Below are 20,196 nucleotides of genomic sequence, written 5' to 3'. Positions count from 1 at the left end.
TTCATATTATACGCTTCCAATGTGATGACACCCTTACGATATGGGACTACCATATGATGTTTTCTATAACTTATAAAGGATTAAAGCTACCTTCATCCCATCAAAACCTGTTTTTTGTATCAATATCAATAATTCATGAAATAAAGAATAGTTATTTTACGATTTATAGCCTTATAATCTTAAATGGGATTTTTCAAAATTGATTTTCAATACTTTTAAATGATGATGATTCTATACTCTATAGCTTCAACGAAATATGAGAGAAAGCAACAGAAAAACGAATTTGAATTGTTTTCATTTATTTGTTTATGGTTTTTATAACCCGAAATTCCCATCAACAATCACCCCGTAACAAAAATAATATTTTTCATATTATAACAAAATGTCAACAAAATAAACAACAATCTTCAATCTTAAAGATACCCTCAAATTTAGCATTTTATATTCATAGCAATACATAGAAAAATTATCAAGAACATTGAACTATTAAAAAATAATATCCTTTTAAGGATGTAATTCGACACACCAAGTAAGTTTATCAAAGTCTCATGCAATATTTAAACAATTGTCAGTGCTTCACTAATCAATAATAATCAGTCATTAGAATAATACACTGTCCATTTTATCCAATACTATCGGGAAAGTCCTAAAAATTGTTTCAAGAAACTCAAGTGTTAAGTAGTTGGTAATTATGTTTTCTACTACAGCCAAGTTACAACAAGACATTAATATTTAGAAGGCTACAAAGAAACAAGAAAACTATTCAGAGTTGACGTAGTCGCAAAAAAAGAACTAGCACCAGGAAATCTAATTAAATGAGAATAGTTCATTATATTGCACAGAGTAGCACTATTTTAGATATGACGAATTATTGAATAAAGAAAAGATTTTAAGAATGAATAGAAATTAAATTGAATAGTATCTCTTTTCAATTATTGAGAGACGTTATAATCTAACTCATTACAAAAATGTATTATTCAAAAACTACTCTATTACTAGGCAAAGACTAAAGATCTTGATGTGATTTACACAAGAAACACAACACATCATTAACTTTGATTCACAGTGTTTTCCTAAAAATCACATCTAATATATTGTTTCTACTCGTTACAATGCAGTTTTCAAGAGAAAGTACTAAGTTAATTGAATTAAGTTGATAATTTTGGGCTATTCAATTGAGCTATGAATTGTTTTCTTTGCTTTGTTCATAATCTCTAAGGCACCTTGCTTTATCAGAATCAATGCTAGATCACAACCGACCTTTTCTGCTGCAACCAAATCTTCTGGGCTCAATGATCTTGTAGAAAGTCCACAATATAATCGTTGTTCTTTGTGTTGGCATTTTCTGTAAAAAAAAGAAAATAACATGACTATAAATCTTAATTTGCAGGTAATCATAATTCCCCATTAATTTATCCTGTTTCTTGTACAAAGATTAATAAGATTAGGTACGTTGAAAATTTTCAACTAGAGCGGCTTATAAAGATGGGGGAAAGAGAGATTAAATTTTACTAAAAGCCAATGCTTGTCATTACGTTACTTTCAATCAGATGTTCTGTTAATGGAAAATGGTAAAAGTGACGTGATAAAAAGCACTGGCCACCAGTAACTCAACATTCCTACTTTCCCCATCTATAAGACGCTTTAAAAAGGAAAATCTGCACTGATCAGGATATCAATGTGGTGTCTAGGGCCCAATTCATACAGAAGTTGCGTATGACACGGACGTTGCGCGGACTTTTTCATTCATCACTGCACCATATCACTTATACGTGCTTTGGAACATATTGTGTTTATATAGGAGTGACGTGTAAGTGGAAAAAGTCAATGCCACGTCCGCGCCATACTCCACTTCTGTGTGAATTGTGCCCTAGACTCTACATTGATATCCTGATCAGTACAGATTCCCCTTTCTAAAACGTCTTATAGATGTGGAAAGTAGAGATGTCAAGTTACTGATGGTCAGTGCTTATTATCACGTACTTTTCTGTGCCTAAGACTAGGAGTGATGTTTTGTGACTAAACTGATAAGTAGTAGACTTCTGAGTGGACAATGGGAAGTATGATGAGGGCTGCCCGCGAAAGGTGGTTTCAATCAAAACGTGATTTTAATGTAATCTTTCTGTTCATTGATCAATATCCTTGTTTATTAAAAGACCTTTGCAAAACTAATGACAGCCTGTGTAAAAGTTATACAGAACCACATTACATGCTGTTTGTACCAAACAATTTTATTCAAAAATGTGATTTTTGAAACAAATTCAATAAGAAAGTAATTTTGATATGTTTCTGTTTAATGATTAATGTATTAAACGACCTTTGCAAAACTAATGACAAGGCAGTGTAAACGTTATACAGAACCACGTTACATGCGGTTTGTACTAAAACAATTGATTCAAGAATGTGAAATAAGTAGAAATGTATGGTGGCGCTAATTAGTGGCTTTTTGACAGAATATCTTGGACTTGAGTGTTTGGCAGAGTATTGAATAAGTTAACAGCAAATTTGATAGAAGCAAGGGGCGCAATGCTGTAAGTACACTCCAGTTTCGGGTGGGTCATGGAAGGAGGTGAATGACCTAGCAGTGGAGGGACTGAAGGTTATCAAATCCTGGTTAGATAATAACACCTTGACACTTAACTATAAAAAAAGTAATTTCATAACCTTCTCACCAAACATCAGTACTCAACCCACAAATATAAACCTACAAATACATGCCTCATCCTGTGTTTCGTCCACATCTACCCCGTGCCGGTGTCCATTGCTGGGAGAAACTGACCATGCTAAATACCTTGGAGTTATAATTGATGCACATCTAAGATGGAACTATCACATTGATGATAAATGTAAGAAGTTGAAATACTTGATTTACAGATTCCATAGAATCAGTTTAATAAACAATAAGAGTATTGCAAAATTGCTATATACTGCATATGTTCAGTCCATCTTGCGGTATGGATTACTGGCTTGGGGTGGTGCGGCAAACTGTTACATAAATGGGTTATTTCTTGTGCAGAAGTATATAATAAGAGCGGCTCTTGGAAAACAAAGACGTTTCCCGAGTGCTGAATTGTTCATAACATTTGATGTTTTGCAATTAAAAGAATTATACATTAAGAGTTTAATTCAACATGTAAAAAGGAAAAATATTGAAATTACTATCCGTGAAACTCCATATAATCTCAGAAATCAGACAGTTGAACAGGACAGAATTGACCTAGAAATTTGTAGGCGTCAATTAAATTTTAGAGTAAATAAAATCTTACAAACAGTTCCTGATAATATTATTAAAATTAGCTGTGATAAACATAAGGCTGGTGAATTTCACGACTGGATAAAGGCTTATGAGCCCACTTGGTGAGCCCACTTGTGTGTGTTTGTCTATTGTCAAATCGCGTGTATAGAGTTTTTGAAATCTCCGTTAGTCTTTTTTTTTCTTGTTTTGTTCCACTTGACTTTCATCTGTTTTTTCTGCAGTTTCATCTCCACATCCAAAATCATACGTCTAAAATCACACTGCTGTACGATAAAAAAGCAACTCGTATCCGCGCTCAGTTTTTTCTTTGCGGGTACTATATTGTTTCCGAAGTGTATTGATTTTTAGTTTAAAATGTTGAAAGAAAAAAAAAAAGTTTTAAATATAGTAATAAAGTACAAGTAGTACAGTAGAATCAAAGCATAATAAAATTCATGAACGTAGAGGCCTCGGATTTAACCTAGCTCAGACTACACGCAGACAGCAAATAATAGCAGCGTTGCTGGGAGTGCGAACGGCCGCAGTGGCCCTTCCGGATAAAATTGAGATAAATAAATGGAGGACACTATACGATGAGTTATTTGTGAAATCAAAAGAGTGCCTTGAGGAGAAACTTTCAGGGATCGACAAGCCGCCCATTTTCACCCAATCAGAACTCGACGGTGCTCATTCTGAGGGTGGATGTGAATTGAAACCTAACCTCAGTCCAGCGGCTCTATACATAATAAATATAATTTTATGCACAAAAATTCTGATAGAACGAGCTCAATAGATTCATCTTCTTATATTAAAGTCCATCACTACGCAGATAGTCAAGGAAAGAATGTGAGAAGTGAATTTACAAGGAAAAGCAATCACAGTTTCACTTCATTTGTCAAACCTGGCGCTAAATTTCTTGACGTACTACCAGAGAATTTAGCAGATTACGGTGAAAGAGACTTTCTAGTGATTCAAGCTGGCTCAAACGATGTGTCCAAGAATGAGGCGGGAGACGTGCTGGTGGCGCTACGGAAGAATTTGGCGTATCTCTACAGAACTAATGTTATTGTTTTCTCCATTCCTCATCGATATGACTTGGCGGTCTGGTCATGTGTTAATAAGGCGATAGCACAGACTAACAAGAAGATGCAACAAATTTGTAATCTGTTCTCAAACTGTAGTTTTATTGATATTAGTAATATAGGTAAGTAAACTATGCCATACGTCTCACGGTATGCATCTAAATAAGCAGGGGAAGAAATATGTTAGTGACAGCATTATGAAATACATTGACATTCAACTATTAAATTTGGAATCATCTCCACCGATAGCACTTAATTTTTTAGAGTAGAATCGAGTCTCACAACGGAGCTAAGCTTTGAGGCAACTAATAGATCAGGATTGAAGATGGGTTTCATTAACGTTCAGGGTTTCATTAACAAAGATTTAATTATGAATGAATTTTCACTGGATAACAATATTGATATTATCTGTATTAGAGAGCACTGGTGTAGAAGGGATGAATTATCTTTTGTTAAACTGAATGATTATTGCTTGTTGAACGGGTTTTGTAGGATACAACACATGAGAGGTGGTGTAGCTATATACAGTAAAAGTTCGAATGACTCGTTCGAGTCTTTAAATTGTGACTTTCTCTGCAAAGAGTTGGATTTCGAAGTAACACGTGTGTTAAATCGCATCACCAGACTGGTGATTGTCTCTCTGTACAGGTCTCCAAATGGAAAGCCAAAAATATTTTTAGAAAACATGGAGAAGCTTTTAGACTTTTTACATAGACCTGAATTTAAAAATTTTCAAATATTTATAGGGGGTGACGTAAATTCTGAATTTGATGTTAAGAAAAACCAACGGAGCACAACTGAACTAATAAATTTGCTAAGACAGCACAATATGATTTATTCGAATAGCGAGAATACTAGAGGGAATGCCTGTCTGGACAACATTTTCACTAATGTTTGGAATGCTGCTACTACCAATAAAGTAGTATCATTTAGTCACTCAGACCATAAGTTCTTGACAATTGAATGTCATAATGATGCAACTGTTGTAGGCGGTAGTCATTTTAAGATAGTAGTTACTAGACCTATTAATAAGGACAACATATTTAGATTTAAGAATCTACTGTATAATTGTGACTGGTCTAATTTATTATATAGAAATGAGCTGTCTGCTAATGATGCATTTCAGAGATTTTTTCATCAGTTCACTAAAGCATTTAATGAGTGTATTCCACAACGTGAATGTAAGGTTTTAAATAATGGTCGCATGAGGGTCAAGCACGATACAAATGATAACTGGTACACCCCGTATCTGTCGGCTCTTAAGGAACACTTATTGTTGCTGTTGACTATACATGACAAATATCAAACTGTATAGATACTAGACTAGCGTATATCAAATGTAGAAATGAGTATAAAATCGCTATAAGAGAGGCTAAAAGGTTACATAATAAGAACTCCATTGAAAACTCAAAAAATAAATGTAAGGCTGCCTAGAAGACAATAAATAATGTAGCCAAGGAATCAAGACGGACAATAACTATGCAACCGGAGACACTTAACAACTTTTTCATTCAGTCAGTTAGAGAAATCAGAGCCTCTGTGAATGGACCCAGCACTTTTAGAATTGATATGCAAGCAATCAACGGGCCAAGTTTGCCACAATGTTTCAATTTCTGTCAGGTGTTGCCTGAGTTGGTTATAAATATAGTAAGAGGTTTCAAGTCTTCGAGTAGCAGAGACGACTATGGAGTATCTGTTAATTTATTGAAGGAGATAATTGATAGTATAGTGGAGCCTCTGACTCACTGTTTAAACAAGTGTCTTAAGGAAGGAGTGTTCCCTGAAGAGCTGAAGAAGGCGAGGGTTGTGCCCATTTATAAAAAAGGTGACAAGAACTGCCCAAGTAGCTATAGACCCATTTCTATTGTTCCGGTCTTGGCCAAAATATTGGAAACAATTATGTACATGCAGTTATCTGAGCATTTCGAGGAGTTCCAACTAATGAATGAGTGTCAATTTGGCTTTAGGAGGGGAAGGTCCACAGTGGATGCTCTTCAAAAAGTGGCGAGAAGGGTACTGCAGTCATTCGAGCAGGGAAGCTTCACTCAAGCCACCTTCTGTGACTTGAGTCGAGCTTTCGAGTGTGTAGATTCGGGGATTCTGCTTGACAAGTTGAGGTATTATGGAGCTGGGCACATTGCCCTTAAGCTTTTGAGGTCGTACCTAACGAACCGTACGCAATTGGTGACTGTAGGCAGTGATAATAATAAGTCTTCATTGTTAAATATAGAATCAGGCGTGCCACAAGGCTCAATACTTGGCCCTTTTCTTTTTCTTGTCATGATAAATGATCTGCCTGCCTACATAGGGTCTGATACGGTGCTCTACGCAGATGACACTACATTCTTGCACACCAATAATGATTTGAGAGGCCTTATCCAAGAGACGGAGAGTACGATGGAACGAGCATCTCTCTGGTTCAGGGCGAATGGCTTTGTATTGAATTCAGATAAGACAGAAAGAATCAATTTCAATTTGAAATACGGAGCTACTCTCAACGCATCTAGTATAAAATTTCTTGGTGTACATTTAGATCCAAAACTCACTTGGGAGCCTCATGTCAAATATGTAAGCACTAAGCTGTGTAGAGTGATCTATCTGCTGAGAAGCCTCGCTAATACGGTACCAAAATTATATTTACGGACAGCATACTTTTCTTTCTTTCACAGTCTCATGTCTTAGGGTATTCTTCTATGGGGAAATTCAGCGCACATTAACGATATTCTCCTGCTACAAAAAAAAGCCGTGCGAATAATCACGGAATCACCTTATTTAGAACACTGTAGGCCTTTATTCATAAATAATACAATTCTGACAGTAATAAATCAGTACATATATTCTGTTTTGTTATACACTAAGGAGAATCTGCATCGTTATCAATTAAGAAATACTGTTCACTCTGTTAATACCAGAAACAATAGACAGATCTATATTCAATACCAAAGATTGTCTAAATCTTTAAACAGTTTTGAAGCAGTTGGGCAAAAGGTGTATAATAAGTTACCGCTACACCTCCAACAAACACCCCTAAAACTGTTCAAATTAAAGGTGCACGATTGGCTGGCAAAAAATCCTTTTTATAAATTAAGTGAATTTTACGAGAGCAGAATCAGCATACCTTAATTCTTATTGTTAGCACGTATGAACTAGCTGCTTAATTTTGTAATATTGTCTTTGTTATTTGTAATATTTGGAAATGTAATCTAAATAGCAATGTAGTAGTAACAATGTGTCTCTTAATGTGTGACTGTCTATTTCATGTTCTATTTGTGTGACTTTGTCTTGTGCTTTTTTGGCTGGCTGACAATAAAATTGAATTTATTTATTTATTTATTCCAACCAGGCATCGTCGGCTTTGCACCACCCAGCGTACAGACACAAGATCGGTTCAAGATCGGTTAATTTGATCCCTCAGACAGGCTCAGCCGAGCAGCCAAAACAATAGAACAATGGAGTGGCGGTATAGTTAGCGTTCATCAGCAGTTTTCGCTACGTTCGCCTTATCCATCTAGCCAGAGGGCTCCGCCCCCTAGATCCCAAGCTGGATCATTTCAGCTTTCTTCCTTCCGTAAAAAGTCAAAATATAATTTCAGAAACGATTCAATCATCAGTTCTCTTTGAATTATGTAGTACAGGGTTGCAAAAATCAGAATTAATGGATATTCAGTTATTTTTCGACTAGAGACTTGGCTAGGATATTATGAGAAATATTGTACTTCAGTCTAATAGTTATTTGAAATTTTAAACAGGAATGATATGGAGAACTTAACAAACATCCATATCTAACCCTGTCAAGTATGAATTTGCTTGAGGAATATAGAAAAATGTTTTGACAACTCAATGAAAAACTTCAGAAAAGAAACCCTCTAAAAAACGCTGGGGAACACTTGGAAAAGGCTGTAAAAGCGCCTATATTGGGCGTATCTTTGGCGTAATTTTTAAGTTCTCTCAGGACAACATTCTAGATCGCTGAACTTCTATACCAAGTACGAACATTTTCTCTCAATTGATTCTTAAAAAATGTGAGAAAACGCAGAAAAAAGGTTAGGGAACGCAAGGAAACGCAGTAAAACCGACCATCTTGGACGTATCTTTGGCGTAATTCTGAAGTCCTCTCAAGACAAAATTTCTAGACACTTTCTGAACTTCTGTACCAAATCTGATCAAAACCTGTCAATTAGTTCTTGAGAACGCGTAGAAACCGCAGGAAAACGCTCAAAACCCGCGAAACTTGGGCGTTATTCCCAATACTTACTTTACTTTCGCTGGCTCTACAGTCCGGTGTGGACCTTGGCCTCCCTCACGATTTGCCTCTATGCTTCTTTGTCTCCTGCTTTTCTCCTCCACGACCGCACTCCCATGATATGCAAGTCCTCCTCCACATCCCGTAGCCACCTCTTCCTTGGTCTTCCACGCTTTCTATTCCCATTACTTCCAATTATTATAATATTTTTTGTTGTGTGAAGCCACAAATTCTGAGCAGTGCTCAAGTGGAATACAACATGTCATTTTAATAACTGAGTCACAAACGCTCTAAATCACTCCTCAATGCTATAAGTACAAGCCTCTACAAGTGTCCTAATTATCTTTGATACGAATAACCTATAGCTGCTACACAGCCTGATATCCTCTGGAATATAATTAAAACACTTGAGTCCTGAATAATGCGGTCCCTTTTCGAGAAGAGTCAGTCTATGTATAGGGAACTGGAATAATCCTGTATTTTTAACTCGTGTTTTATAAGTATGACAAATTCAGTTAGCATTAAAAATATTTTTGTTTTCGAACACAAACGAAACAGCTTCCTGGAAGTATATCGCTGGAACTATAAGTAGATGGAGTGCTTTGAATATGGTCTTACAGGAGAAAGATGGAAAAAAATCCGAATTGCTTTATTCTGCATTTTTAGGTCTGTGTTCAAATGATTTTTTCCAGCCCCCCAAAACAAAATACTATATCTAATGAGTGAAATAAAATACCCGTGGTGAACCTTTACAGCTGTCTTGAGATTTGAATTCGACTCAACTGTCCTCAGAGCAAAGAGAGCATGATAAAGCCTTTTCTGGAGTTTCTCTATGTGACTATCCCATTTCAAGTTTGCCTGCAATTCAACCCCCAGAAACCTTGTCATATCAGTAGCAGGACACTCCCATCCCATAACAGCTGGATCATTCTCATTACCTCTCATAGAGAACTTAATAAAATTTGTCTTGTTTAGATTAAGCTTCAAGGAATTATCATAAAACCATCCATTAAGATGCTGCATAGCAATCTTAGCCTTCTCTATGAAATCTTGATAGTGGCATCCTTCAAGTAAGATTGTTGTGTCGTCAGCATACAATACCAATTTACCATCAACATTGTAGGGCAAGTCATTGATAAATATATTGTACAATGTAGGCCCAAGTATGGAGCAATGAGAAACCCCTTGGTTAACCAGCTGCCATTCAGAAAGCATCTGAGAGCCCTCACAATCATTTTTCACAGCCTGGTATCTATCCACAAGATAGGATATCAAAAACACCTCTGCATGACCTCTAAAATTCAATACGGTACTTGTATTCTCAATACAAGAGCTTCCCAATACAACATTTTTATACCTCAGCTGAGCCTGTGTACCAAAATTAAACATTCTCTATGAATTAGTTCTTTCAAAATGTGAAAAGCCGCTCGGGAACGCGGGAAAACGCAGAAACCCACCCATCTTTGGCGTAATTCTGAGTCCTGAATTGAGAATAAATTTCTAGACCCTTGCTAAACTTCTGTACGAAATTTGAACACGATCTGTCAATTAGTTCTTGAGAAGGCCAAGAAAACGCAGCAAAAACCGCCGATCTTGGGCGAAACTTTGGCCTCTGAACTTTAGGCGAAACTTTACTTCCAATACAACATTTTTATACCTCAGCCGAGCCTGTGTACCAAGTTTGAACATTTTTTTTACCAATTAGTTCGTGAAAAAGCTGAGAAAACGCTGGCAAAACGCAGATTTTGGGCGTATCTTTGGAGTTTTTCAAATCCGTTCTTAGTGCGCTTCTAGATGGCCAACTGAACATATATTCGCGTTTATACTGTCATGAATAACGAAGAACTCCAGCTACTGATATTTCAGCAACCGTAGCAGTCACCCAGCAAAGTGGCCGAAACACTTCCATTCAAGCTACAAGTATAAGAACAAACATTGAATCAGGACACTGTTCACTCGGCAGTCACATGTAATGAGAGGCCAAGTGTCACAACTAAATACTCGGCCTCTGCCAAGCTACTCAGAAGACAGTAGTTGACTTCTCACCTAGGAGGCTCGTCGTCATCATCGTCAACGTTGGAATCGCTCTGCAAGGCACAAGAGCTGGAGTGCTTCACAGTTTGCCGGCCATCGAGACTCCACACGGCGCCGGAAAGAGCGAGAGTGGTGGGGGGTGCCGTCTGGGCATGCGCTGTAGCTGGCACCTGTTGCGCCGGCGCAGTAGTGATGTGTGAGCAGACAGCAACAGGTGCCGAGCAGCCGCCGCCCAGTCGGTTGAGAAAGCTGCGCTCGGCCACAATGCGCGCTACAGTCGACTTGTCGCTTATCGCGTCCAACATCACCAGTGTTGCCGAGTCGTGGCCGCGACACTCCACGGCCAGCGCCCCTTGGCCCACCGCGTACATCATGTCGTCAGTGTCCAGCACCTGAAATTATTATTAAATGAATATTGAATAATGAAATATATTTATTATTAATTAAATATTGAATATTGAAAGTGTGGAGTGAATCTTGGAGCAGCAAAACCGTTCCACAGTAAGCTACTCAAAGAGTAGGAAATTGATACTAAACTAATTTATTATTAATACAAAGAAAAGTCAGCATATGCTTTATGGTATGTTTATGATAGCGATATACCATCGCTTCTCTATGGTATTAAATTAGGTGATTCAGTGTGAATGAAAGCATTGTGTATTTTCAAGTGTTGCAATTGATAGCTGATATGTGTCATCACATTCTTACAAGCGCAAACATTACTGAGGTGAGTGTAGACAGTGAGTTTCAGATGTAATCAATCCCGGTTACGTGGTCAAGTGCAAATGGAATATAATATATGCAAATATCATAACCATTACACTTATGGTTTCCCTAAAATGAACATGACATTGATGTGGATATTGACAGGATAAGATTGCTTTTATTTTAGTGAAGGAAATGTGGGTGCGACAAAGAGAACCCAGAAACTCCAACCTAGACGGAGATGAAGAGGGACGAAGAGGATGAAAACGACAACTGATTACAAAATGACTGTAGGAAGTTCACAAATAAAGTACACCCAATATTAGCTGGTACTAGCCACAATAAGTAAAAGGTATCAACTAATTCTAAAATGCCGTCATTCTATTCTGTGACATACAGAGTATGTCAAGAGTAAAGAACTACTGCAAGTGCAGTAGTTCTTTCGCTTGAGAGAGTCTATTTTACCAAGTCAAGATTATTATTTACAATACAAATTATAGAAATGAAAAAAAAAACATTCGACAACAAATACTTTTGACACTACCGTACTCACTCTGACGCTACTCAAATCGTAAAGCCACTCGGTCTCTTGGAAACGCAGTAAGTTTTTTCATATGACGACATGCAGACTGAGTGGTTGTTCCAGTATCGAGTACTCTATGACTGGGCAACCACGTTGCCCGGCGACTTGACATGCTGGTCGTCAAGAGACTAAATTTCGAGTAAACTTATTTTCAATAAATTAAGCTCATGAGTTAGAGTAGATTAGCATGAACATGAACACGTTCAATTATCAAGTTTGTTACAAATGTATCAAATTATACAATTTTCAACTTGTATATTATAAAAATCTCATAGAAATGAACCGAAAATCTAAATTTCAAAAAAGTCGAACGGCTACTGGCAACTGGAGTAGTGGGAAGTGAGCATGGCAAGCGGCTAAAGTCGTACGGTCTGAGGAACCCGTAACACTATGCACGATTTGAGTAGCTCCTTATTCCTTTAATATGAGCGAGTCCTGGATTCAATCTATTCCATACCAGATTTAGAGTGTCATTAGGACGTACCTGGCTAATTTTTTCCGTCCAGCCCATGCGATCAACGCCGGCTTTGGCCAGAACTATGGCATCGTACTGATTGTCTTCATCCAACTTGCGTAGTCGCGTGTTCAGGTTTCCTCTTATGTTCTTCACTTCCAGCTCAGGATAGTTACGCTGCAATTGCGCTGTTCTCCTCAATGAACTAGTACCTGTATATCACAAAATTTCTATCATCATCGGATGAAAGTAAGTTTGGATGATATGGTAGCTACATAGAATTGTTGTAGTTGAGAAGCGATTTGGTTTCGTGGTCGCGCCAGCTACTACCGTTGTAGGAGAGACCACTTCAAGAGCCAAACTCTTCTAAATACCATTTGAGTTTAAAAAACGCTACCAGGTGGTTCGGAACCCAACTAAAGCTGTAGGTTCACTCATCTCACATCGTTATTGTCTCATTACACATGCACAAGCCTAAAGCTCATGTGGGCATCATCCGCAGCAAAAAAATGGTTCAATTTTCGGTATCCCTTACCGAAGGATAGTTTTCTCTATATACAGAATATATAGAAATATATATCTACAGTACAATTTCAAATTATTTATAAATAACAAACACAGCTGTTAAGTAAGGTAAATGTTAGTTCGTAAGGCCCGGTTGCACAAAAGCCTGTTACATTTAAACCATGATCAAATGTCACCAGAAACAATCAGATAAGGTTTTTCCCGAAAAAGTCTTCTCTGATTGGTTGTCGTTGCATTTAATCACGATAAAAATTTGTGTGAGCGGGCCAAACAATTTATTCTATTTTATTTTTTATTATAGCAAAAAGCAAATGAATTTGGTTTTGATTTGATTGATTTAAAATGGAGTCTTAAAAAGTAACAAGTAAAATTATGATAACAATCAAACTAACTATTAATGTATTTTTTTCAATTTCATTATAGCATGATAGTTTTGATCTGAATTGAAATTGAAATATTGAATTGAATTCAACTTACCTACAACACTCCCTTTTGGTAACGTTTTCAATGTTTTTCCTTTCATTTTTGAGTTCATAATAACAACATCTCTTGGATCTTCTCGTCTAGAAAATATAACGCATGATAAAATCTCACAAAACATGGAATTTATAATCATATTTAAATAACTTTTCATGTACAACAAATTTTTTATTTATTTTATGTTTTTGTACAGAATATAATATTCAATGAAAATGTTGAAGATCACCTATGTTTATGTAAGCTCATTTGAAAGTTTTTGAACAATAATGAAGTATGGTTAATTTTTTATATTTTGTCTTCCAAGACAAAACTCTTAATAGCCATTACAGTAGTATTCTTAAAATTCCACAAAAAATTGTTTTGGTTTGGTGATATAATTATAATATTTATCATAATTTTGTTTTGATATATTTCGCTGAATCACCATAGCAGTGGGAATGAATCATTAATATCGGAGAACCGAGCTTCGCTTATTTATTTACTGATACACAAAACACAATTCTTAAAAATGATTGGAGAAGGACTAATATGCTCAGCCCAAAACTGTTTCTTCTAAAAATTTTGATTTTTACACTATAAATAGGTAGTCCAAAAAGTAGGTTATGTTGAATTCAGGTCTAATTTCCAGTCCAAACATTTGAAAATAGAAAAGTTTCAATTTAGATTGTTTACAAACCAAATTGAATAACAAAATAACACTTACTAATCACTTAAAACTGTAAAATAATAATTAACTTTTGAAAATTCTGATATACTTCAATTTAGGATGATATACCATGTTATGTCAACAAATCAGATATTTTAATCAAGTTGATTAAAATTTCTAGATAATATTTATCGCGAGATAAGCTGATTGATTCAACAGCTTGACATAATTTTGTCTCTCTCCCACATTTGCACTCTTATTTTCTGTTATCGACAGACGACGAAAGTATCATCTGTTTTTCCAAGGATGAATAGTGAGGTGCTACCAATTTATCCTAATAGGTTGGTTAGCCTTCACCTATACTCTAAGGAAAGTCATCGGTTCCAAATAAGCTAATATCTTGATATATCATGAATGGATCTAATGCTTATGAATAAGAAATCCAGTTCAGAGCAAATCAAATTATAATTTAAAAAATTACAGTTTACACCAAAACAAATAATTATACATGGATCGAACATAGATTGAACATGATTGAGGTTACTAATATGTTTGTTCTGTTCATCAAAATTGCTTTCACAAAAACTCAGAAATTATTGTTTCAAATCAAGGTCAAAATATATAACTTCTAGATTAAGAATACTTATCTATCGTTTACAGGTTTCAAAACAGGCTTATGGCTTTCAACATTAAACGAGAAATTCAGCACAAGATGAAAAGAAAAATTGAAATCTACATTTCATGTATGTTCAATAACATCAATAAACTTTACAGAAACATTTAGATCACAAATAACACATCTTAAATTTCAATTATTTAGGAGAGAGCAATAACTTACTCGAGTACAGCACCGATGACCATGCCTTCAGGGAGGTCGGTGGGCATATCCTTCAACGAATGTACAAGAAAATCGACAGTACCAAGTTCTAGAGCTGTTTCAAGCTCCTTAGTGAACAGACTCTTCTCTCCAATTTTTGGCAGAGGCTTATCTAATATCTGGTCCCCGATAGTCATCATTGTAACTGATAAACAAACAAAAATAATTTAATTTAGAAAATGAATAAATAGTAAACTGAACTTTATTAATTACATTACAGGAGAACCTAAGTTTCATGTTAAACCCACACATCTTCAACTGTGATTTGGTTTCAAATTTTCTTCAATTAAAATTAAAATACTAAGAAAGTAGAATTTACTATGTCGATTTAAATAATAAAATAGATTTTCTCATTCATCAATACGTGCTCTACAAATTTTACTGGAAAGTAATTTATTTAAAATTATTTGAACTGAAAAAACATTAGTCTATTCTAAAAGTAACTAAAACGTTTACATGCAGTGGTGTACAAAATGTAAAAGTGCTGATCTGTTTAAAAAGATGACGTAATCTATAGATCACTTTTCTAATACTCAAGATATGATTTAGCAGGCTGAACTGAATGAATAAAAGCTATGAATCAGCTTCTATTCAATTTGTGGATCGCTTTAGGGCGCTGTCGCCATTTTAACAACAGCTAATAATAGCAATTATTCATTAGAATCCTGACTGCTATGTCACATCTAAAGTATTGAAAAAGTAGGCCTACCTAATCATTAACAAGCAATTCATAATAGAAAGTGAAATTGAAGAGTAATCTATAGAGGTGACGCTCGCATAAATAATTTTTAAGGTGATATGAAGTGATTGAACAATTGCTTGAATCTTGAAATCAAAAATCGTAGATGATAGTAGGATGTGGAGTTGATAATCTGCTGAGCACAAACCACTAACATTACAATTTAAAATTACGTCATAGTTTAGCCAAATCGTGAAACAACTAATTAGTGATTACAAAATTGGCAAAATTGACTTCAACTTGATTTCTTCCAATCACTAATAATCTTCTTTTTCTCTTGAAGTTGATAAGAGTAGGATTAATATAGACATAATATTTGTACTAACCGATTTCAAATTTCTTTGTAGAATACAAGTCCTCTAATTTTTTGATCACATGATTGGTTTGAATCAAGGCCAACTGAAAAAATAGACAAGATCAGAGCGTTTATTAATCATTTATTCAAATTCAATAAGAACAGTGAGGTGTGGAATTTTAATATTAATCAATATTAGTAATCATGCACCAGATAATCCAATAACACTGAGTGGATCATTCTGAAGCTAATCTTTTCTCCATCTCTCACCAGCAGAAAATTCTTCATATTTGCGTTATTTTGGATTACTTTGGTTTTGAGTCTCAAAAGTAATTACTCAACTGAAGGAAAAGTCTGAAAAGCCTGCTAAGCCACGCGCCTGCCATCGAAAACTCAAGCCTTGGATCACTACCGACTTGATTATGGAAATTAGAAAACGGGATAAAATGAGTAGATTGTTAGAAACAACCCCCACGATCAGCAATTGCTAAATAACTTCCGCTCATTTAGGAATATTGTGACTCAGAAACTGAAATATGTTAAAATTAATTATTACAAAAAAGAAATAACTGATAACGCATATAACCCAAAAGCCTTTTGGAAAATAATAAACGAGTACAATGGAAGTAAAGCTAAAAAAAACAATTTCCCATAAACCTTTTTCTTAATAATCCTGAAGATAACGGATAGGGAAGAATAGGAGAGGTGGCGGATGCTTTTAATGAATATTTTTCCAATGTTGGAAGTAAGTTAGCTACAGAGTTGCCTCCCCCGTCACATGAACAACTCAATCAGGGTGAAAATTTGGGTACTAATTTACAGTTTCAACTTCAGCCTGTCACAGAGGATCAACTCATAAAAATTGTTAAAGATATGCGCGGTGGCTCAGCCACAGGTATTGACAACATCAATGCTAGCTTGATCAAAGACAATATAAATATTCTCTTGATCCCATTAACTCACCTTATAAATCTGAGCCTGACAACAGGGGTGTTTCCTGAGGATTTAAAAATTGCTAAGGTTATACCAATCCACAAGTCTAGCAGTAAAAGTGATATGAATAACTACAGGCCCATTTCCTTGTTATGTGTAGTATCAAAGATATTGGAAAAGTGTGTCAAATTACAATTTCAGAGGTATTTGGAAGAAAACAGCTTGCTTTCAAATCGTCAATTCGGCTTCCGGAAAAGCAAGAATACCTCGGATGCACTGTTTGCGATTAATAAGGCATTCATGGAGGCAATCAATCTAGACCAGAAGGTATTATCAGTTTTTGTTGACCTGGCCAATAGCCCAGTTAATAAAGGTTTTTTCGATCCGAAAATTAAATAAAAGCTGAATCTTTTACCATCGATAGAACCCTCCCAAAGGGTCATTCTCCCAAAAGTCCCAAGAAGTCCCCTTGGAGCTTTCCCCCCTAGCCCCCCTCAAAGTTGAAAAATGCAGGTGATCACGGAAAATCAATTATCTCTGTACCCATTGATCGGAAACAGTTCTATTATATGTCATTCGATTCGTTACATTATAGACTACAATATTAGTTATATTCATTGTTTCAATAAAATTAACAGTTTTCTTGATAAAAAAATATATATGTAAAAATTTAGGGGGTTTGCGATTTGATTTTTTTGTTTTCTTCGATTAACTTCAAAGCAAGTGGTTTTAAAGAAAAATGAGCCAAATAATTAATGTAGCCACTCTCATTGCAAATCCATTGATGTATATTTTTATGTATTTGCGATTCGATTTGACACCGTGGAAGGGGAAACAGTCATCGCGGAACGGCGCGGCTGACTCTCTTAGGCATAGTAAACAGCAAACTGGAAATCAATTATCTCTGTCACCATTAATCGGAAAAAAATCTATCATATTTCATTCGATTCGTTAAATTGAGGACTAAAATATTAGTCAGATCCATTTCCTCAATGAATCGAACAGTTTCCTTGATAAAATAATATATATTTAAAAATTTAGGGGGTTTGCAATTTGATTTTTTTGTTTTCTTCGATTACCTTCAAAGCAAGTAATTTTAAAGAACAATGTGACGAATAATTATTGTAGCCACATTCATTGCGAATCCATTGATGTATATTGTTATGTATTTGCGATTCAAGTTGACGCTGTGGAAGGGGATACAGCCGACGCGGCTGACTCCCTTCACCATAGTAAACAGAATAATACTGCTGTCTACATTGCATCTCATTTACACTATGGCGCTCGAAACAATTAATTTTGTCTATTGTTTTGATTTATATAGATTTTCACTTTTCAATACTCTAAGAAAATATTACAATTTTCTTTTTTTTTAATAAAAATCAGGATTTCGTTGTTTGCTCACAGAATTTATTATATTAATTTGAAGTGCGCCTTCTCCATACGAGTCAGAGGTAACACAATTTTGATAACTCTAGTTTCAGATATTGATGTTTTTCAACGAAGTTTCATGATATATTATGTGTCCGACTCCTACATCTTATCCTTATTTTGTGAAAAATGAAGGTTCAGAATTTCTTTCATAGCTTTACTTGTGTTTTATCTTGTTTCATCACTCTTTATAATTTAAACACTTGATAATGGAATGAATATCATCAGATCACGTGAACAAAAAAAATAAAAGGGTGGGCCTACCTGAGATACTATATGATAAATAACACTGTACTCCTGATAAGTTGAAAATTTTCAAGCTGAAAGTAGATTAATTTGTTGCACATTCGGTTCAAATATTAACAAATGTTACCAAATATTGCCAATATTATCACATATAGTAAGAACGAATTACTCTGAAGCTTTCTATTCTTACTGAACATGAAGAGGCAATACCAAGCCAGAATCGCAGTTCCGTTCAAATCATTATTATCAGAACTTTCAAATTGATGCTATGTAACTATGGATGTTATCCCCATCTCACAATTTCCCTATTTATCCTTATCCTGATTCAGAATAAAGTAGTTGATCTCTATAATCACAAAAATCAATGTACAGTACCTATAATAAGTAGTAAAAATAACAAAATTTCTAGAAATAATGCAAATTTTTCTAGGCACGAATTTCAAGGCTCATAAAATGACTTTTTCTCAATGACAGGCAAAAATTCCAATGATCATCATAATAGTAATTTGATGAAAATTGTTTGTATTGTACATTGTTCGACGTAAGATAAGCTACATCTTTAAGGTAATCAACGTATTTAGGATTATCATGTTTATGAATGAAAGCGAGACTGTGATAGAAGATAAGTCAAACTGAAATATAAACATTATATACAATGCATATTTCTGATCAACTATAATTACAAATGATAATATCAAGCCGAAATTAATTGAGCAACTGAATTTCAAAGTTAGCCTACTATCCACTGTTCAAATCGCACTGTGATTTCCTTTTACTTCCAAATGGATTGAATTGCCTCACTCTTCAACGTAACAATTATTGTAAAAAAAGCAGTGGAATGTGAACGCCATCCAAATAACATTTGGATTTCAATTTTCAGATCATGAAATTCATAAAAAACTAATTCTTGAGAGAATAGTGATGAATTGCAAACAGTGCAAGTAACATTGATACAAATCGATAAAATGAAAATCAACATCGATTAATTTAATACTGGACTTATCAAATTTATATTACCGTTTATTTATATTATTTATTAAGCTTATAAAATGTAAAATCAACATTTTAAATTTTCTCTACTGGAGCAAAACATCGATAGAAAATAAGGAAGAGCCCATTATAAGCACAATATACTTGTGTAGTAGAATTCACTTGAACTAACTCATCACTTCAACCCTTCAATGATCACAATGAACTAGAATGGTATAAAAACCATGAAATTGATAATCAGGTACATTTTTCAAATAGCTTCACCCAACTAAATCTGTGAATGCAAAGTCATAAGAAATCATGTTCAATAGATTTAATTTGAATGCTTCAAATAGAAAATGATCTATTCTTTTGGTGCCCTAATCAAAATCAATTCCAATCAACATTAATCGATATAAAGAAAAGCTTCTGCCAACCTTGTGTAATGAATGACAAGATGCGAGTGGAGGTGAAAAATCGATATGTTAACAAAAATAATAGAAGATGATGAATCATCTTTCAATTAATCTTATACGGTAGGGTACTTTGTGGTTAAATGTGAAACACTTCCATGATTTTCCTACCTTTTATGCATGCTTACTCTTCCTTAATTTGTATGTTTGCATGGCTTTCATCTTTAGAATCTACTAAATTTTCATATTGGACTGTCTAAATAATGTAGATTCAACTAGTAAGAACGGAAGATAAGCTACTTTACA

General features: G+C 35.0%; 1 protein-coding gene across 2 annotated transcripts in view; it reads right to left on the bottom strand.

Moving 5' to 3' along the window:
• Nucleotides 1–277: 277 nt before the first annotated feature.
• The window catches only part of LOC111050378 (porphobilinogen deaminase-like), a 50,150-nt gene continuing 30,231 nt past the window's right edge, over nucleotides 278–20,196 (bottom strand). For both annotated transcript variants that reach the window (XM_039423765.1, XM_022336694.2), the window contains 6 exons: nucleotides 15,930–16,002; nucleotides 14,826–15,009; nucleotides 13,339–13,424; nucleotides 12,367–12,548; nucleotides 10,607–10,986; nucleotides 278–1,345 (listed from right to left, as the gene is read on the bottom strand). In XM_039423765.1, the coding sequence (XP_039279699.1) occupies nucleotides 1,168–1,345; nucleotides 10,607–10,986; nucleotides 12,367–12,548; nucleotides 13,339–13,424; nucleotides 14,826–15,009; nucleotides 15,930–16,002 (1,083 nt within the window). In that variant the 3' untranslated portion in view covers nucleotides 278–1,167. The remainder of the gene's footprint in view (nucleotides 1,346–10,606; nucleotides 10,987–12,366; nucleotides 12,549–13,338; nucleotides 13,425–14,825; nucleotides 15,010–15,929; nucleotides 16,003–20,196) is intronic.

This window comes from Nilaparvata lugens, chromosome 3 (genome assembly GCF_014356525.2).
Source record: "Nilaparvata lugens isolate BPH chromosome 3, ASM1435652v1, whole genome shotgun sequence".
NCBI classification, from domain to species: Eukaryota; Metazoa; Arthropoda; class Insecta; order Hemiptera; family Delphacidae; genus Nilaparvata; species Nilaparvata lugens.
This window is presented reverse-complemented; position numbering and strand designations above follow the sequence as displayed.